Source organism: Dermochelys coriacea, chromosome 8, assembly GCF_009764565.3.
Source record: "Dermochelys coriacea isolate rDerCor1 chromosome 8, rDerCor1.pri.v4, whole genome shotgun sequence".
NCBI classification, from domain to species: Eukaryota; Metazoa; Chordata; order Testudines; family Dermochelyidae; genus Dermochelys; species Dermochelys coriacea.
The window spans coordinates 85,532,078-85,553,957 of record NC_050075.1 but is presented as its reverse complement, the minus strand read 5'-3'; the positions used below and the strand labels follow the sequence as shown (position 1 = coordinate 85,553,957).

The 21,880-nt window shown below is 41.8% G+C and overlaps 1 protein-coding gene across 7 annotated transcripts in view; it reads right to left on the bottom strand.

The window, feature by feature from the left end:
- The window catches only part of ERICH3 (glutamate rich 3), a 64,198-nt gene extending 42,521 nt beyond the window's left edge, over positions 1-21,677 (bottom strand). For 3 of the 7 annotated variants that reach the window (XM_038412375.2, XM_043520118.1, XM_043520121.1), the window contains exons 1-5: positions 21,409-21,677; positions 6,847-6,940; positions 4,979-5,104; positions 2,950-3,021; positions 1,174-1,302 (exon numbers count right to left, since the gene is read on the bottom strand). In XM_038412375.2, the coding sequence (XP_038268303.1) occupies positions 1,174-1,302; positions 2,950-3,021; positions 4,979-5,104; positions 6,847-6,940; positions 21,409-21,428 (441 nt within the window). In that variant the 5' untranslated portion in view covers positions 21,429-21,677. Of the gene's footprint in view, positions 1-1,173; positions 1,303-2,949; positions 3,040-4,978; positions 5,105-6,846; positions 6,941-21,408 lie in introns of all 7 variants that reach the window. The other 4 variants (XM_043520119.1, XM_043520116.1, XM_043520120.1 and 1 more) reach the window with 2 other exon arrangements.
- Between the last annotated feature and the right edge of the window lie 203 nt (positions 21,678-21,880).

Below are 21,880 nucleotides of genomic sequence, written 5' to 3'. Positions count from 1 at the left end.
AATCAGGTTCTTAAAAGAAGAACTTTAATTAAAGAAAAAGTAAAAGAATCACCTCTGTAAAATCAGGATGGTAAATACCTTACAGGGTAATCAGATTCAAAACATAGAGAATCCCTCTAGGCAAAACCTTAAGTTACAAAAAGACACAAATATACATTCCATTCAGCACAACTTATTTTATCAGCCATTTAAACAAAACAGAATCTAACGCATATCTAACTAGATTGCTTATTAACTCTTTACAGGAGTTCTGATCTGCATTCCTGCTCTGGTTCTGGCAAAAAAAAACAACACAGACAAAGAGAGCTCTTTGTTTCCCCCACCTCCAGCTTTGAAAGTATCTTGTCTCCTCATTGGTCATTTTGGTCAAGTGCCAGTGAGGTTGCCTTAGCTTCTTAACCCTTTACAGGTGAAAGGGTTTTTCCTCTGGCCAGAAGGGATTTAAAGGTGTTTACCCTTCCCTTTATATTTATGACAGCATGTATCAGCAACTGCAACACAACTCTTATCAGGAAAGATGCAAGGTCAAGCTGCCCTCTCTGTGGCACCCCCCCCCCTCCCCTCCTGCCTTGGTTAAACTGAGACTGCTGAATGGCCAATTTACAGCCTGCTGACTTGGCTGCTTTTAGCAATTAGCCATAGTGGTTTCAGGCACTTTACTGGTTTGCCAAAGTCTCCCCGTACAATGCCCCCCCCCCCCCGAGTGTCATAAGTTACACCGACCTAAGAGCCGGCGTGGACCGTACTATGTCAGCAAGAGAGCTTCTCCCATCAACATAGCTACCACCACTCACAGAGATGGTTTTATTTTGCTGATGGGAGAGCACTCTGCCATCAGCATGGAGCATCTTCAGCAGATGTGCAGTAGTGGCACAGCTGCATTGGTGCAGCTGCACTGCAGCACTGCCGTGAGAGTAGACATGCCTACTGTCGCTCTAATACTTATTGTAGTGATCTTGGAGGGTGGTGCAAATAAAAAGAGAGAATTAAGGTACGAAAACAGGTTTATCATGAAACAAAGTCACCGTTCTCCAAGAACTGACATCCCACCTCCCTCAATAAGGGCCTAATCCTACTCCTTTTGGAGCAGTCAGGCCAGTCAATGCTAGAAAGTAGAGATGTAATAGGTGTCTATAGAATGGTGCAGGATTAGGGGTGTTTGATAAGACTCACTGATTGAGAAGGACTGGATTGCTCTCCATCAACTAAAGCATGGCGTCCATAGTGATTCCTTGGAGCAGCAGGGGGGTGTGGAGAGAGCAGAGGATTAATATCTTCCACTGATCTTCTTGATCGTTCCACCTAGAGGAAGAGAAAGTTACACATCTGAGCTCTTGGTGGGAGAGGAGGCTATAGATCTCATCATGGAACCCTGAACCAGCCTTCTGCATCTGCGAATAACTATCCGCTTTGGCAGGAGCTTAGGTCATTATCCTTTAAATGGAAGAAGAGATGCAGGTCTGATACTAGAGTAGGAGGAAGGGGCAGAAGGACAGAATGGGAGAGAAGCAAGGAGAAGACAATGAGAATCGCCCATTCCTTTTGATTCCTGGGCCTCTTGCTTCTCTCCCATCTTTCTGTCCCTTTCCCTTCTCCCTCCCCTTCTAGTCTTGTCCAAACACTTGATGAACCCCATCAGTTCTACTCCTCCTCCCCTCGTTTCTGTGTACGTTTTGAATCTCTGCCCTCTCCCTCTGTATTTCAGTCTCTTACACCTAGTTGTGTTTGAAGCCCCATTTCTTTTCTGAAGTTAGAGGAGCCTCTGCAATCCCCTACTTCCTTCCTTTGACATCTGTTCCTTCTCAAAGTCTCCATATTGTGGTGATTCTGCCTCTGGCAGCGAAGGGCTGGATGTGCCTCTATCCGCTATCCCTTTTACTGCATAATCCCAGATCAAATACTGTCCAGATTAGCGGAAGATGGTGGAGAAAGATGTAATTACACCTCCCTGCATCAGCCTATCTCTTGAGTCCCTAAGGGGATTAACCCCAAGGGACAGAAGACACCAGCACCAACCACAGGGTTCCCACTGAGGGGAGCAGTGTTAGATTCTGGTCAGGAGTTCAAAATTATCCAGCACTGAGGCAGGCATTGTGCCATAAAGGGTCCTGAATACAAACTAGGGCAGACTCTAAACCACAGTTTCTCTCCAGTACTTCCTATACTGGGGCTGAGGCTGTAAATATTACAGGATTGGTATTTTCATTTATTTTTCCTTCTCCTGGTCACAGCTGGAATGCAGAGAAAAGTGAAATTCAAATGCCTGAAAGATTTGCATTTCTTTCTGCACATAATCAAAAAACCAGACAGCTTAACATACCCAGTGTTGCCAACTCTCATGATTTTGTCATGAGTCTCACAATAATTATTGTTTTCCTTAAAGCCCCAGCTCCTGGAGTCAAGTGGATGTGTGATGATTTCAGCCTTCATTCTTAAAGAAAAAGTCAGTTTCTAGCCCTCATGGCTGTGGAGAAAGCTTCAAAATGTGACCCCCAAGGGCTCAAAAAGAGGAAGACAAATAAAAAGAACACCAAATCTATTATTCTTACATAATCTTATGATTTTTGAACATGTGGGATTGGCAATACTGCATGCCCTCTGCTGTATGTGCATTCTTTTACTGATAAAGAATAAGAGACTGATTGAGAAGATGGGATCCCCAGTACGGTTTTTTAAGTGCTCCAGCCAGGAGTTGAAGAAATTCAGCTGGAGAGATATTCTTGCCATGGGAGGTCTATGGCTTCCTGGCTAGAACAGCCACTGACTTCCGTGGGATATCCACAAGTCCAGTGGCTGTACAATCAAGCCCAAACACAGTGGTTCCAGAATAAAGACCCCTGAAACGACTCTATACTATTGTGGGGCTGGTTCTGATAAAAATCTTGCAGAGGCGAGTAACAGAGAGCAAGTTTGCCAAGTGCTCAGTACACTCACGCGACACATCCTTACCTTGATTCTCTGAACCCGGTCCTTTCTCACAACATTTTCCAGTTTTCTTTTAATTTCTAGCTGATGATGACGCTGCCAATGCAAGAAATCCTATTAATTACCATAATGAGGTGTCAGTGAACACAACTAGGCTGAGCTCCAGCTTTGGGTACTTCTCATCTGCCCTCCTGGTTATTACACCCATTGATCACTGCCCTGTAATGATCATTGACTTGCCTTACACTTCAGCATGTGAAATCCTTCCCTTCCCAACATTAACATTTTGAACACTATAGTGGCCCAGTCAGCTTTTACTTCTACAGAGGCTATTCCCCCTGCCAGGGCAGAATACAGAGGGAAGAACTGTATGGGTGGAGGGAACATTGGTAAGTTTTTTTTTCCTTTCTTTTGCTTAGAAAAGTTGCATGATGATCAGCTTAGTGAATACCACAGCCATAAACAATGTGTTTAATTATTTATATTAACCTGAACTGCTCTCCTATAGGAGATGATATGTGCCTGCGGAAGGAAATGACACTGCAATCTGCCTTCATGGGGGGGATGGGGGAGGGGGCAGCAGGGGCAAGTAATTGCTACTGGACTATAATTATAACAGATTCCTTTCTCCTACTCTAGGTGCGGGGGGGGGGGGAAGGGAGGCAAATGTGCAACAGCTTTGCTCCCTAGTACCATCTTGTAGACTCTGCACTTACCTAGCAGGAAGCAGGCTGAAGACAGGCCCGGAGACAGATTTAGGGGGCTGCTGAGTAAGATACTGGGTCTGGTTTCATCCATCATGTTGCTTAGGTACTAGTTGTACAAATGCTTTGTGGGGAAAGCTGAGAGTCTCAGCTTCCTGGAGAATGCTGCGTGGGAGAGGAGGAGTGGCTGCACTCCAAGAGGGTGGAAGGGGGACCAGTCTTATTCCTCGGTGTGGAAGCAGAGGGCAAGAGAGAATCTTGCCCCTAATTGATGTTTATTAGGAAGCAAGCACCTGGACCAAGACCCCATTGTGCTAGCCACCATGCGAACAGAACATAATGACAGTCCCTGCCCCAAAAATTGTGTATGCAGGGGCAGGGGGTGTTACTGACAGTTTTAGAGTCTGTTAATTCCATCTAGTTATGGCAAATGTTCTACTCCAATGTTGTGTTGTTTGGTGGAGACAATAAGATTTGTGGCCTCAAAAACAGGACTGAAGCAGATGCTTTAACGCTTGAAACTACAACTGCAGGCTTGAACAATGAATCGGATTATTTGAATATTCAGATTTAAGAACTGTGTTAATCAGAAAACCATTAATTGAATATTTGGTTAAGAAGCCAAGCTGGGCAACACAAACAAGAGTGACGAGGGCAGCTATTTAAATGCCAGGCTCTGCCACCTGTTGGAATTTGCAGCTGAAGCTTGGGATCAGTTTAAGCTCAGAATCTTTAAGGGGATAGTGAGCTAGAGCTAAATGCAACATGATTATGGAGATAATTGTGTTTAAACAAATGTTAGTCATCTTTTTTTCATTTTAGGAAATGGAAATTGAGCTACAGATGGTGAGGGCTGGAAAGTTTCAAAGGGCTGTGCTGTACACAGACCCACCATTCAGAAAAACACAGAAGAGTGTATAACGATATTCAAATTCTCAGTTCTAACAAAAGCTGATAAGTAGCAATACACTGAGGTGACTAGATCTTTTGGCACACAAGAAGCATTATGATTTATCTGACCCTCATGACCTTGGGACTGAGTCTGAGTTCTGAGATAGCTCCCTCTCCTCTTCACGTGGCTGGCAGTAGCACTCTTTAGCAGATACTAGGCACATCTTCCACCACTACTTGCAGAGTCTTGGGGATGGGGGGATGACTGTTGAGATTGGGGATGTTCCAAAAACATTCTCCTGGTTGGAGTCATCAAGAGTGGAGACTCATGCTCTCCTCTCCACCAAATACCCCTCTTCTTAGTGGCAGCCCCATGGCATACCAGCATTAGTAAACAGCCCCTAGACATGACTAAGGAACTATTCTAAAAGGCTTATACGTGGATAATGTGTTCATACCTCCATGTCAAGGACTTTGTGAAATATGGCCTGAGCTAGGCATTCCCGTACATATCTTTGGTGATCCTTCCTCATAGCATTTAGTCGATACTCCTTTTCAGATATTATTCTCCCACTTCTTGAGATCTGCCATAAGCAAATAAAATATAAATATAGAGAAAAAGAGAAGAGAACGAGGTGTATTCTAAACAAAGCCACGTACAAAAGGAGAGCAAAACTATATGAATGCATACACCATTTCTGCACCTTTATTATGTCCCCCACTTCCATTAGATACCATAGAAAAACCAGGTGGGTGAGATAGTATCTTCTACTGGACCAACTTCTGTTGGTGAGAGAAACAAGCTTTTGAGCTTACAAATAGCTTTTCTTCAGGTCTGAAGGCAGCACAGAGAGGCCTGGAGGCAGAAGTTGGTCCAATAAAAGATATTACCTCACTCACCTTGTCTCTCAATATCCTGGGACCAACCCAGCTACAACAACACTGCATGAAACAATTAGAGACAATAGAGACTGCTGAAAAATAAAAGTGAAGGTATTAGCCCAATTTTTAATTGGAATTTTGTGAATTTGCTAACCGACTTTATAGGCAATAGGTTAAACTTTGACACTGTTTTTTAAAAATAAGTCAATCATCTAATAGGGTTTAACTATGACTTACAGATTCTGAGAAGAATAACCAGAAATATGTAACAAAGACATACTGGATCTATTGTAATCACTCAAAGAAAAGTTCTTCTCACAATAGATTTGAAATAGAAGTACAGTGACATGTCTTAATAGCAGCCTTACTGAGTGGTAATGCACTGCCATTCACGTGTGGTAATGACTTACTGCAACTCTGCCACAAGCTCAGGGCTATGCTAAGATTACCCAATGTTTATGTACAGAATTGTTCCATGTCAATAATGGTCTCCAACACCATGAAGACAGATGACCGATAGGCAATCATGTTTATTATTAAGGGACAATGCCTTGGTTTCAGTTAATAGCTCATCCCGAGCCAGTCAAAGTTCAGGATCCTCAGCATTCAGAAGCAGTTTTATTCTGCTGCTAATGTCACTTGGGAAATTTTCATAACACTAGAAAATCTGAATTGGGTCATTAGGAGGTATGTTTTTTTTAAATGCTGTTGGAATTTTTCCTGCTGGAATTCAACCACAGTGTCCTCTCCTCCAGTCTCCACAAATTGTTAATTTAATCCAATAATATTAAATTGGGAGAAAATGAATGATTTGTATTAAGTTAATACCTATCTTAAGTGTGAGAATTGTCTCACCGGTGGTATGAACAGAACCAGTTAACATTGCCTTATCGTGCACACACCCCCTACCACTAATGAGTTAACACATTTACAGCCCAATCACATATGATGGTGCTGTGCATCTTAAATAAGATGAGCATCCCTCAGCCTCCAATGCTGCAATGTGATAAGTGCCTCCAGCAGTGCGCTAACTGCAAATTCCTCAACTCCCAGTGAAGTCTTTGATGCTACTTAGCACATTGCAGTATCAAGCCCAGGATTAGCACCTGCCCTCGATGCTCTAGGATTGTCCAGATTTTAGCACGACAGCTCTGTGTTCCACAACCAGGCTATATTTACAGGACCCTAAATCCCATAGGGTCCTGCCATATGTGAGCGCACTATGATGTTGGGTGTAATGCAGTAGATGACCTTCTGATGCAATGAACTTACATAGCATCAAAATGTGATCACATTACATCACGCTGGCATGGGATGACACCATGATATGCTTTTGTCTAGATGGGCAAATTTTTAAAAGTGGCTACCCTACCTCTATACTGAAAAGCAAAAATACCCAGCAGTGTGAGGTAAAAGTAACAAAAAGGGAGCCTTTAAAGCCTACCAGCCCTGATCGCTGAAGATGCCGTCTTATTCTTGTATTGCTGAAGTATCCAACCAAGTGTTTGTCTGTAAGGCTGTTGTAGGTTGTGAGTGACCTGAAACCAATAAATGAAGTCACCATAGAGACATTATGAAAACCCAGAGTTTAGTGTTGAAGTTATAAATTATCTACCTGAAATTTAGATGCACAAAATGCTGTCTTGAAGAAACAATTCAGGCATTTTGTCAGATAAATAACCTTTAAATGTGCCAGAGAGGTAACATCCCCCTGTTCCATGGGAGATTTACATCTTCTCCAGAAATCACTCATTCCATGATACACAGTCCCTTTGTTTGCTCAACATTAAATAAAATATCAACCAGTAAAGACTGTTTTCACTGTGGACCCCAGGCCACAGTTCTTGCTCAGACAAAATTCCCATGAGAGGTCTGCCAGAGTAAGAAATTATTGGATTTATGGTAGCTTAATATCATACCCATAGCACCAATGAACATTTACACATAAGCAATTTGGGGCCAGATTTGGCTGCTTGGAGTTTGAGTATAGCGAGATCGGGCGGGAAGGTATCAATGAGCCAGTTGCAGCTCTCTAATCCCAACATGTCTGGCCCCGGTGCAAGCTAGAGTTACAGAGGCACAGTTCTAATTTGCATCAACGGAAGATCAAGCATAGTAGAAATCTGCTTCCTTACGCCCCTCTCCTTGTCCCCAGCACACCTCCAACATGCACCCTCCATCCTTTTAGACTGGCACTGGAAGGGAATGGTGCATAGGGCAGCTAAGCAGTCTCTGCCCACTTTATGCAACCAGAGTTCACGTACACAGGGGGAAAACTCCACTGGCCTTCTCCGGCTGATTTAAGTCCTCTTTGAGCTACTTACGTAGCCCAAAATGGAGTTAGCAGACCAGAGAATCTGTCTCTTTCAATATATACAATTGAAGCAGCAACTTCTAGCTCCACTAAATATAAAGAACATGAATCTTTCTTTCTTTTTCCTCCCGCAACATCAGGCACATAGAGCATCCGCCAATTTCGACCATTTATTTCAGTTTTGTGCTGATATGTTCAGGCTTCTGTGTATCTTGTTAAGGGATTTGCCTTCTTTCTCTATTGCTCTGAGTAACGTTTCTCTAGATCACCCTCTTTTTCCTCTTTCTAGGTAGCGTCCATATTATCACTACCCAGGAGAGTCATGTCTTTGGCATCCATAAATACTGTTTCTATAATAAACCTTGGACCATTTTTATTTGTGCTGGTTTGAAAATTAACATACAAGTTGTCAGTCCAGGATGCAAATTTATTTTCTAAAAATGGTTGATTAGCTTATGTCTCTACCTTAGCATTCTTCTTGAGTGTTTCCTCTGTAGTTATGAATCCGTCGGGCATCTTTCTACAGCATCTCTAGTTCTAATTCTTCCACTACCGCAATGTCTATAGACATAGCTTGGGACATTTAGTTTAGAAAACTAAAGGTCACAGTTGTGTGTGTCCAAAAGAAGAGCCCAGCTTTTCTCTTCATTTTAAAAGACTTTCTCCACAAGGATTCAGCTAAGTGGTTGTTTCCCAGGAGGAAATGTTGCCAAGCCAGCAGGCTACTTCATTAATGAGGAAAGGCCTGTTTAAAAGAAATGTGTCCTTCATTTGGCCTTAAAAGTGGCAGAACTCAAGCTCTGTATGGGATGAGATGACTAACTCATGGCAATAGGATTAGTATCTGTCCCACCTATTTTAGGAGCTGTTTTAAAAACATTCAAATGTACAGCAATGCATCTTTCTAGAATATATTATTTAAACAAGACACACAATCCTACATGCCCCATATAAATATGCCTGAATTCATCTGCAAAGAATTTGCACTGCATCGTATTCACACATTTCATGACATTACAAGCTCATGATTCTATGGTACTATGCTTTAGTCTGCACTCACTATATAGCAGCTGTTTGTACTGTTTAAAGTGCAGCTGGTAATGGTGAGATTGCTCCTTCTGTCTTCCCCCACTGTAGCTACAACCCATTACAGAAAATCATTAGATCCACTCTGCAAGGTTGAGACTCTCAAGCTAAATAAGGAAGTCAATTTATTCCACAAGCCACTGAAGAGCTGGTACAAAAGGCCAATGTGCATTATGTGCACACTCATCTCTTATGATTGTTCTATCTGCATAAAGAAAAGGAGTACTTGTGGCACCTTAGAGACTAACGAATTTATTAGAGCATAAGCTTTCGTGAGCTACAGCTCACTTCAATGCATCCGATGAAGTGAGCTGTAGCTCACGAAAGCTTATGCTCTAATAAATTTGTTAGTCTCTAAGGTGCCACAAGTACTCCTTTTCTTTTTGCGAATACAGACTAACATGGCTGCTACTCAGAATTCTATCTGCATGAATCAGAATCTGGACCAGACACTGTATGGACATCCTGAGAACTGAAGATACACATTTTAAACCAGAACCAGATAATATGAAAGGGAATACTAGGCCTTCCCACTGTCCCCTCCAAAAACGGCTATCAAATTTTATCATCATATTTGGAAGATCAGTTTTGTACTCTCCTTAGTCTAGGAATATGCTGCGTGCCCAAGAGGTTGGACACGGACCCTCATCTAAGGCCAACACTAATACAGAAGAAGACATGGTGAAAGACTGTCACTAGACTTTCAAGAATGTAAGTGCTACTAGCCTAGAAAGCTCAAGATACAGAACAGCCCACCCTGAAGTACAATATGAACTTTGCATGGAAAAAGTAGTTAGATATCCCATCTCTCCTGTGCTGCACTGTGGCCTTGAGATTTTAAGGAGACCAGCTACCTAAACTGTAAGCTCTTCAGGGCAGAGACTGTGTTTTGTTCTGTGTTTGTACAGCACCTAGCACAATGGGGTCATGGTCCATGACTGGAGCTCCTAAATACTGCTGCAATATAAGTAATAATTACATAAGAACATAAGAGCAGCCATATTGGGTCAGACAAATGGTCCAAGCCCATAGCTTGTCTTCAGACAGTGGCCAATGCCAGGTGCTTTAAAGGGAATGAACAGAACAGGAAATCATTGAGTGATCCATCCCCTGTTGTCCACTCCCAGTTTCTGGCAATCAGAGGCTAAGGACAACCAGAGCATGGCGTTGCATCCCTGACCATCTTGGCTAATAGCTATTGATGGACCTATCCTCCATAAACGTACCTAATTCTGTATTGAACACTGCTATAATTTTGGCCTTCACAACATCCCCTGGCAATGAGTTGCACAGGTTGATTGTGTTCTGTGAAGTAGTACTTCCTTTTGTTTGTTTTAACTAGTAATAACTACAATAGATGATTACAGAAGCTAACACTGGGATATTTAAAAGACCCAAAGAAGCTGGATAGCCATATCCCATTGAATTTAAATGGGAGTTGGGCTCCTAACTCACTTAAACTCCAATGAAAAGCTCAATCTAAATACATATAGTGAGCGGTAAGGGTGTAAACCTCTACACATATTTTAGTGTGAGAGAGCACTAAGGAATGGAGAATTATTTAGGGTGTAACCAAGCTTAGTGGCATTAGGATAGTAATAATACACAGCATTTATAAGCATACACGATAGTTCTAATATACTAAACTAATATTAATTATAGCATCCCTAGGAAGAATGGATACAAGAATCATTTTATAGATGGGGAAACTGAGGCAAAGAGATTTGTATAAAGCCACACAATGAGTCAGCAGCAGAGCCATTATTATAATTCAAGACCTCCTGACTCTGAACTTTTACTTACTCATTGATTCATTATGGGATTAAATATGACAGAAGGAATATGTAGGCTGAATATCAGGAAAATTATTTTCCTTCCAGAGTGTGGAATAGTAAATAAGGTCCAAGCAGATTTTAGCATACTCTCCCAAGAGAAAAAGGTGGAAAATCCATTACTTGGGACATTTAAAACTAGAACAGCCCAACAAAGAGCTTAAAAATGTACTACAGGGAACAAGACTCCACTAGCAGAACAGGGGAGAGCTTAAGCATCAGGTGCACTGAGCTACACTTGATACACGTGAGGCAAAGATGCCAGATGGCTTTGCATCACCTGTTCTTCCTCCTGTACTGGGAATGGTTCAGCCCCAGTGCAATGCGAGCAGCTTCATGACTGCTACTCTAAACTGCACTTGCTTCTAACAGCCCCTTACAGGCCATTGTGATGGCTCATGATTGATAGAGTGCAAAGTGCTTAGGCTATACCAACTTCTGCCCCAACTCATTCCCTACATAAGTGGTTTGGGGACAGTGTGTCAGAGCTCCATTTGGGGCAACTTCAAGTCCCCTTCATGTCACTAGAGAAGCACAATGGGGGCCCAGTCTGGTCCAGGATCTGTCCAAGATAATTTAACCTAGTGGCTCTCTTCCATCTCTATTTTCTATGTATTAAACATCCTTTTTAATGCACATGACCATCCAGAACAAACAAATGCATGCGTCTCTTGTTTAATAATCAATGAAAAACTGAAAGAACCACAAGTCAAGAAGGATGGTCAGGGAGCCAAGAAATGGGGCTTCTGTGCCTGCCTCTATCCCAGACATGTTGGCTGACCTTGGGAAAGTCTCCACTAAATGTAGGCACTTCCATTTTTGGGTGCCCAGTCTGAGATAACTAGGGGCTGATTGTCAAAGGTACTGAGTGCTCAAACTGCATTGGAACTCAACAGGAGTTGCAGATGCTCGGAAGTTCTGAAAATCTAATCCAAGGTGTCCCAACTGGGCACCAAAAACTGAGGCATCTATTAGTACATATTTATGAAAATTTAGCACCTTTGTTTCTCAGTTCCCACTTCTGTAAAATGGGACTAGCAATATTTACCTCAACAGAGGCGAAAGGTGAGACTAATTAGTTCATTAATATTTGTGTAGTACCTTGGTAGTCTGATGGAAGACACAGAAGATGTGCAAGATATTTTGTTATATGATGAATGAGTAATCTGTTGAACAGTTGGGTTTGTTTCAGTCTGAGCTGGTCTGTACATTTTTGCCTTTAACTTTCAATTGGTTTACACAGGCTTCATTTCTTTTACACAGAGGTGAAGTACTGTATACAAAAGAGCTCTCAAGGAGATAGGGGAATAAAAATTATCCTAAGAAAAACATGAGGAAGGTAACAGATTTATGTGCAATATATTTTTTGGTTTCACAATAATCTCACAGACAAATTAAACTTTAAACAAACAATTTAGTTTACCATGTTATGCATGGAGATTAAACACCGGTACTATAGCAACTGTTGTAGGTTACTTTCTTTATCCCTTGTTTGCCTTTGCATTTGAAACTGTCGGATCATAGCAATTATGCCAAGTATTGATTTACACAATCACTTGGCAATGCTGTACCATATTAGTAAAGACAGAAGAGTAACTTAACCCAATATCCTTCCATTTAGTATTTCATGGGTCATATAACAACAAGTTAGATTACAACTGATCTCTGGGCATGCACCAAACCTAGCTCTTGGTAGAGTTATGTTTTTGAGTCTTCTTTGAATTATGAACAGACAGCTCCTCAGAAATAATGAATTCAAATTCAAAGTTCAATTGGATACTGGAAAGCGGCGGGGGGCAGAGATGTTCTTTTGGGGCCTGATCCAAAGCCCACTGAAATCAAGGGAGAGAGTCCTGCTGACTTTAAGAGGCTTGGGATCAGGCCCATAGTGCCCACCCAAAGCCTGTGCTTTCTACCCTAATTGGGGTCTGATTTGTAAAAACAAATTAGCACATAACTGACCCATACAGTGTGGTGAGATATCAACTTTAATTCAGATTTGAGTCACATGTATGGAGTATGGGCCTGATTCTACAAAGCCTTGCTCAGGAGGGTCATCCAACCTCTGGTAAATACTGAGCTGGTTACATGACCAAGGGTGGTTTCTATAGCTTACGACTATGCAGAAGTGGGCCATACTAATATTGTGTAGGGGCTGGCCCCAAAGCCCACTGAAATAAATGGGACATCAATAGGCCTTGGATCAAGCCCTGTTAGCACTCCAAAAAGGACTATATGCATGCATATCATTCAAATGGAATGTATTCCATGTAAGACCTTAGCCTCTAAATGAAAAGGCACACCATTTATTGACAGACCTGAACTTCAGACTAAGCTTGTGTTCTCAGGTGCTGAAAGCTACCTATGGCACAGACAGAATGTATTCATTGTTGTGACAAGGGCACCAGCAGCAGTCTTTGCATGTTACCTCCCCCAGACACTCCATGGAGTGCTATTTACCTCCAGCTCATTCACTAATCATATCCAGAGATATGAGTCAGAAAAACATTTATCAGTTGTGGTGGAAAAAAGCAGGGAAACAGTTAAGAAAGATAAAAAAAGAGAAGGAGTACTTGTGGCACCTTAGAGACTAACAAATTTGCCACAAGTACTCCTTCTCTTTTTTGTGACTACAGACTAACACGGCTGCTACTCTGAAAGAAAGATAAAGTAACAATATCGCACCACTCTAGACTTAGGTTTAGATACTCAAATATTTTATGGCGAGTTATTAATTAGCTTCAGGGCATAAGGCAACCTCTAACTTTGCAGACTTAGGCTGAAACTTTCCTTGGAAGCAGGTTCTCCCATGACAAACTACAGCAGGATTTCCTCCTTGGAAGTACTTTGTATTGGCCACTGTCAGAGACAGGATACTGAATGAGATGGCCCAGTGATCTGATCTAGTATAGCAATTCCCGAGTCCCTGTACTCCTAAATATTGTGGGGAAGGAGACGTTAGTGTGTTTGTTGTTGTTATGTTTTAAAGGCCACATCCCAAAGACCAAGCTATTTAAGAAGCTACATACAAATGTCCTCCATAAAGGAGCTTCGGGTGACAAAGTGCATAGGTTAGATGCAGAAAATCGAGCAGAAGTGAAGAATCTGTGATAGAGACACAACAAACAAGATAGTATCGCTGGTCTTCTGCTACAAGTATATTCACCTAGCTTGTTATTGCTATGACTTAAAAAGCTCAACAGCCCATCTCCTCTGTAAATTTTATGAATAGTTCCCTTTTCTTTGCTATTTCATATGTGCTATGTTACTTGCTATATCTATTTTTTTCTCCAGTTCATTGGTCTCACTGTTTCATTCTGTATTTATTTTTGATTTGTAATCTCTCTATTGGCCTAATTAGAATGCCCAAATCCCACATGTGAACATTCAGGACAGTAGTTAGGCACTTAAGGTGTAAATGCCTGTCTGGGTGCTGAAAGACAGGAAATGAATATCCTATTAAGGCATCCATGCTAGGAAATTACACCGCCATATATTTGCATTCATTTTTCAGGTATTTACTACAGAAGGCTTAGCTTTGCCATTCCAGAAGGATCCATATAGGTTTTTATCCTGTGTCCAAGAGTAGCCACAATTCAGTGCTCATGCAACCAACATATCCAGGGAAGGAAGCAACAGAGGATCAGTGCAGGGAAGGTCTTCTGGCCATGCTCCTAACCACTTGGGGCTCCCTGCAAAGCAGCATGCCTCAACGAGTAGGACTTCATATCACAGAGGCCATGCACTATCCCTGCAACTTCCAAGTTCCATTTCCTCCCACTTTGTGTGGCAGCACCTCAGTGGCTCCACTGAGAAAAGAACCTTCACAGCTATGAATTTGTCCCTATCTGCCTCCAGAACCACTGAAGTTCAGTGGCAAATAGCAGCCAGGCAAATAATTGACAGAGGATGCTGCCTAACAGAAAGGAAATTATGGGTAAATGCACTACAGCCAGCACCTCCTATTTGAAGTACCATGGGAGAGATCTGCACATATTCAGAGTCATCTCTGCTCACTTTGCTGAGCAAGGGTTTTTTTGTTTTCTTTTATTTTACTTTTGATCTTGTTAGCACTGCAAAATATAAACAGGAGATTGAGTTGTATTCTTTTCTGGCTCATGCATCATGAGTTAACTTGTTAACTAACTTCCAGTCATAGAATAATACTCAGGACAAAGAACTTTTTGCTGTGGAGTCACTGAGAGACAGTAAACATGGAAAACCCCTGGCCTACTTTACAACTTTTCAATGTACAAATACAATTTAATGTAAATAGTGTTTTATTTTGCTTATTATAAGGAATTAGAGCTTGTAGAATTTGAAAAAAAAATAAAAAATGTTTAGACAAAAATTTCAAAAAAATTCCTAGTGATTCTAGCAATCAATAAATAAGGCATTGATGCTCTCTTAATCTGTTTATTTGATGTGATGTCACTAACTTTATTATACCATGAACAATTAACCATGAAGATTTGATGTATCAAAATAATGTTAGAGGTCTACACAGACCTTGTTCAAATACACTTTCCAATCAATAAAAATGGTCAGAAAAATCATATACCCTCTCCACACTTTTGTATACCTGCACAGGGACCACACACACAATCTGGCCTACAGTAAACTCAAAAAATTTGCTAAAATGCTCCATTTCCAGCAAAGTTGTTTGAAGGCAGGGAGAAATGCCTATAACGGACAGCTTGGTCTTACATCATCCAGGGTATGCATCATTTCATTTGTTTACCATTCACACTTTGGTATCATTTACACTGCTAGAATAATATCTTAACAACCTGCTAAAGCAAATGAATTACTGTCACTGGAGCCATCTCTCCTTCTTTCCATTAAGAAAAGTAATAAATTAATAAAGTACAAATACTCAGACTGGACAAATGCCTAGAAACCAACACCCACCTTATCTCTCTAATATCCTGGGACCAACACAGCTACAACTACATTGTGTAAAAACCAACACACAGAATTTTGCCTTTTTAAAAAATTATTTATCAGGCTAACAAAGTTTGCAGCTCTCCAAAATACCCTGCAATAATTCTCTCAGTGGCAGTGGGGACCTAAGTTATTCAAGTACCAGAGTACGTGCTGCTCATTCATATTGCACATGACTTTAGATAAAAGTTTCTTTTACTGCGTTGGGGTACGCAATAGAACCATGTCATTTTCACCCAGCACAGCCTGGTTAAACCACCACACCACTGAGCATTTAGCGAATTAAGGGATTGATCACTTGGAATATTCTACTCTACAGGGTTTTCATTTGCAACATCAGTGCCAGAGATTTTTCAGCAATATCTGGTGTTTACCAGTTTACAATGTATTATGTACTGTAGCTCAGAGACAAACAATGTTGTCTCTGTAGTAATGATTTTATGACCATTTTTATTGATTCATAAGTGTATCTGAACAAAATCTGTGTAGTCCTCTAATGTTATTTTTATAAATCAAATCTCCACGGTTAATTGTTCATGGTGTAATTAAGTTAGTGATATTCCGCCGAAGAAATAGACTAAGAGAGCATCAATGCCTTATTTATTGATTGGTAGAGTCACTGGACATTACAATTCCTGCTGTATATTGTATAATTGCAGTTTATTGCCACTTTTCCACTTAAACCATAATGAGAACGAACAGTTCTAGCCACGATGGAGATGCAGTCTCAGCTTTAATAAAAATTTTAATAAGCTATGGAATCTTGCATTATTTCCAGTTGGTGATATACAGGGACTCTCCCCGTTCTTATTTATCTTGCAAACGGAAGAAATCTAAGAGAAGTATGTTATCTTTATGCATTAATCAGCCACCAACAGCTTACTCAACACTCTGCAACACAAAAGAGCCAAATCCTACAGCCCTGATTCCTACAAGAAGTCCTACTGAAGTGATTTGTGAGCAACTTCTTGTGGAAGTCAGGACTTCTCAAGTGAGTAAGGTTTTGTAGAATCAGGCCTGAAATGGAATCTTGTCATCCCCCTAAGGAAGCTCTGCAGCCATCATGTCCCCAGTTGCAATGGGGCTCCTTGTCACAGGAGGCCCTGCCAAACCAGAAGTATGCTTTTGGGGGCTGCTTTTTTGCCGAAGGAAAAGCTGATGTTAAATCCCAGCAGCAGAGAAATTCAGAGTCCCAGCTGGGAGTGTCTGCCTGAACTGAGATAATCATGTGCAGCTGAGCCTTATTACCCAATGCAGAGCTGGGCTACTCTCATCCTACACAGAGAAATGGATTTTGCTGTCTATGAGCCAAAACAGGGCACTCCAGAGTCAGAACAGCTGCCTTGATCATATTGTTGTATATTTAAAGATGGTTATGTCATTTGGTGTTTATGAACTTAAGCTACATGAAGGAAATGTGGCCAGTGATTGAGATGGGTTTGGGGTTGGTTTCTATTTTTGGGGTGGGGAAGGGATCATCTGTTGAAAAAGAATCTTGTGAAATAACTCTGAAACCCCATAGATATTGTTATTTTGCTTTGTTGGGGAGATTCTCTCTTCACCTGTCCCTAGCCAAATGCCCTAAGGCAGTATCTCTGAAAACAGCAGCAGCCTGCTTGAGCAGACCAGGGTCATAAATGATCTGGAAAAGGGGGAAACAGTGAGATGGCTACATTTGCAAACAATACAAAATTACACAAGATTAGTTAAATCCAAAACTGACTGTGAAGAGTTACAAAGGGATCTCACTACACTGGGCAACAAAGTTGCAGATTAAATTCAATATTGGTAAGTGTGAAGTAATGCACAGTGGAAAAAAATAAATTCCAACAATACACACAAAATGATGGGGTCCAAATTAGCTGTTACCATTCAAGACAAAGATCTTAGAGTCATTGTGGATAGCTCTCCGAAAATATCCGCTCAATGTGCAGCAGCAGTCAAAAAAGCTACCAATGTTAAGAATGATTAGGAAAGGGATAGATAATAAGACAGAAAAAAATCATAACACTGCTATATAAATCCATGGTACACCCACACCTTGAATACTGTGTGCAGCTCTGATCACCCCATATCAAAAGAGATATTAGAATTGGAAAAGGTGCAGAAAAGGGCAACAAAAATGCAAAGGGAGATAGAACAGCTTCCATACAAGGTGAGATTAAAAAGACTGGGGCTGTTCATCTTAGAAAAAAGAAATGATGGGGGTAGGGTGGGATATGATAGAAATCTATAAAATCATGAACAATGTTGCTGAGGGGTCCACATTTCAGCCCTGCCTGGGAAGTAAAACCCTTGTGACTTGCTTCTTTCCCCATTGTCCTATCTCATGTGGAAGAACAGCCAATCAGTGCTGTTGCAGGTAGTGCTGTCTCCTGTTCCCTTCAGTAGTCAAAGCTGTTCTCACGGTGGGGGAGTTGGAGGAGACAGCAGAAAGAGGCCAGCAGCTTCTCCCTTCCTGTCAGCCGGGGTGGCCAACCTGAACCTGAGAAGGAGCCAGAATTTACCAAGGTACATTGCCAAAGAGCCACAATAATATGTCAGCAGACCTCACATCAGCTTCCCCCACCCCGCTTCCAGCGCCTCCCACCTATCAGTAGCCCCCCTGATCAGCACTTCCCCCTCCCTTCCCGCACCTCCTGATCAGCTGTTTCATGGGGCGGGGGGAGGGAAGGGAGGAGTGAGGGCACCGCAGGCTCAGCAGAGGGGGCAGAAAGGGGTGGAGTGGGGGTAGGGCCTGTGGCAGAGCCGGGAGTTGAGCAGTGAGCACCCCCCAGCACACTGGAAAGTTGGTGCATGTAGCTCCAGCCCTGGAGTTGTTGCCTATCCAAGGAACCACATATTAACTTCTGAAGAGCCACATGTGGCTCCGGAGCTATAGGTTGGCCACCCCTGCTGTAAGCAATGGGTTTGCTCCTCCCACTCTGCTACACCAGGCCTGGGCAGAGGGAGAGGAGACCCTCACCCCACTCACACCAAGGGAGGGTAGTAAAGAACATCAGGAGCTGTGGGAGGAGCAGAGGGGAGGGGCGCAGAATTGATGTGGGGACTGGAGAAGCAGAACAGATGTGATGTTACTTTTTACTTTTGCAGGAAATGATAGACATCCCACCCCGCACACACACTTTTTAAAGACCACTTTAAACACTGGCTGTAACATGGTTGGTTTACAGAAAAGAAAAGGAGTGCATGTGGCACCTTAGAGACTAACAAATTTATTTGAGCATAAGCTTTCGTGAGCTACAGCTCACTTCGTCGGATCCAAGTTGTAGCTCTTGAAAGCTTATGCTCAAATAAATTGTTAGTCTCTAAGGTGCCACAAGTACTCCTTTTCTTTTTTATGAATACAGACTAACACGGGCTGCTACTCTGAAACCTGTTATTATGGTTGGTTTGCTGATCCAAAAACCTATTGAAGTCTATAGGCAGGTGGTTAATCACTTTGCCCCAATCCTGCAAACACTTAAAAACATGCATACCTTTATTCGCATGATAACTCCATGGAGTCAATGGGAAAGCAGTGTGACTACTCACATGAGTAAATTTACATACCCTACTTAAATGTTTGCAAAAAGAAAAGGAGTACTTGTGGCACCTTAGAGACTAACAAATTTATTAGAGCATAAGCTTTCATGAGCTACAGCTCACGAAAGCTTATGCTCTAATAAATTTGTTAGTCTCTAAGGTGCCACAAGTACTCCTTTTCTTTTTGCGAATACAGACTAACACGGCTGCTACTCTGATACATAAATGTTTGCAAGCGCAAGGCAAGGTCTTCAGATCTGATACAAAGCCCACTGATATCCATTGGAGCCTTTCCACTGACTTCAGCTGGCTGTGGATCAGAATCTTACTTACTAAATAAGCTTTACATATAAATATTTGAATACTAGCTTTTGAAATTTCATAATGCATCCCTGCTTCATTAAGGAGTTGTGGTTTTGATAATGACAGAATACATTAAAGATTTTTCCATTCATATTGTTCTTGTTGAAAATGCCTTCATTTTTAAGTATATTTTCCCCTAAATTATAGTCACTAATCTTAATTATTCACAGTGCTGTAATTTTCACTGTTTTCACCAAACAGATGAATAGCCAGTCTAATCAGACTACTTCACAAGTATTTTGAGAAATATATTAAGACAGCCATGATTGAGTCATTCATTTGTCTGTAGCCCTAAGTACAATAGACACCGTTGTAATACAAGGATCCCTTATGCAATAACTCATGCCACACAACCCTCCAAAAACAAGGGAGTTTCAGACATTTTTGCTTATAGCCTATCAACTGTACAAATCACAGATTCACAAATACAGGATACAAATGTTTTCAAAGAGTTTGGTGGTAATTTAAAAACATGTTATAGTTACATCTTTTACAGCAGGTCCAGTGGACAGGTACAAGAATGGGAATTCAGCAATGGGTTCTTATCCCAGCTCTACTATTAATTTGCACTGAGATCTTGAGCAAGTCACTTCAACAAATAGGGCCCGATTTGCAGAGGTCCAGAATACCTGCAGCTCCCATTGATTTCAACAGGAGCTGTGTGTATCTTCAAAATCAGGCCTACGTGTCTCAAGTTGCACACCCAAAAACTGAGGGACCCAAAATAGGGGATGCTTTTGACAACATTGGCATTAACCTCTCTGTGTATCTTTTTCCACATACATAAAATAGGAATACTTACCCACCTTTGCAAAGAGCTTTGAGATCTATGCATGAGCTCTAGACAGAAATACCAGGTAAGGGCTCAGTTCTACAAAGGCTTATAGAGCAGAATAATTTTAATTCATATGAGCAGTCTCCTCGACTTCAATGATGCCTGCACTCCTGAGTTAATTTATTCAGTTGCATAGATTATTGCAGTGCTGTGTATATATTATTAACCACTAAATTTATTGGGAGTTTTGTCTAAATCTGAATGCAAGATCAGGCCCTAAATTCTTTCAGATTGTTTGCTTCACTGAATTTTATTCCATTATTCCCATAAAATTAATTAGAAAGCCAAATAACCATAAACAAAGATTAGAGTCTTATTTCAAACATGAGAAACATCAACTGATTTTAACTAGGCTGTCCAACTCTTTAAAATGTATAATAGATACTATTAGAAGGAAAGAGCATATTTAAATTATTTGTAAAATAAGTTATGATGTAGCTGCCTACCATTTGTGTTTCTGATGTGGGGGGGGGGAAACTAGTCTAAGGTACATTCCACTGTGTAATACAGGAATTTGAGAATACTGGATTCCTATTATTGGTTTGGGTCTTTTTTTTTTCCCCTGTTAACGACTGCAGTTGTTCTTTAGTAAGAGGTAGCAATGGTTAAGCAACAATAAGAGACCCCAAGAGAGTCAAAATCTCTATTCAAACAAGTAAACCTAAAGAATGAAGATATAGAAGCCCTAGTGTCGATACAGCTTTTTAATATTCAATTATCCCACTCTCCTTCTCACCGCAGCACTCCAGGAGAATGTGCAATAGGTTAGCCCTAGCTCTCCCAACTAGCACTTTTTTCTAAATTCTAATTTTCCACTAACTCCTGTGACTGAGGGTCTAATGCCTGATGCCTGCGATGGCCACCGCTTGTGACAATTCTTTATTTGAAAACAAATTACATCTTAAAACATAAAGGGCTTCAGAATCTTCAGCAAAGAATAATCGGAAAGGTATACTGGTGTGCTTTAAAATAGTTTTCCTTCCATTGAGCATGGGCCCACAACCCTTATTCATTAATTAAGCTGCCACCTTCGGCTTCCCCAGCCAGTGGAGGCACAGCTGGCCCAACCCCCTGGCTTCATAGCTGGAAACTTCAGTTCTCACTTACCCAGGGTGAGGGTGACTCATTGTTGCAGGGTGCCTTTTGGATCGTGCAGGAAATGTAAAGTGAGCGGCGGGTTGCTGTGCTAATGGCTGGGTGCTTAGGAGGAGGCAGCTGTCACCGCTCACGCTAGACAGTTCAGTCAGCTGAGCCTTGCGCCTACCTAACACAAACACCCCAACCCAGTCAACACCCCTCTGGCCTCAGCTCGCCGAGCCTTCTCTCTGCCCTAGCTGCCTGTACCAAGACATCCCCTCCGGTTGCTAGGGGAGGACCACGTGGTGATGCTTTGGAGGAGGCGGGCAGAAAGGCGAGCTTAGCCCAATGGCTCTCCTCTCTCCCAGGGCCCCGAGGGGTGGGGGATCTGGGTGCCACTCACGCTATGTGGCAGGCCGGTTCCCCAGGCTCCCGCAACCGGAGCCGGGCACACGCACACCCGGGGGCTCTCTCTCCTCTTTGAGCTGCCGCCAGCCACCAT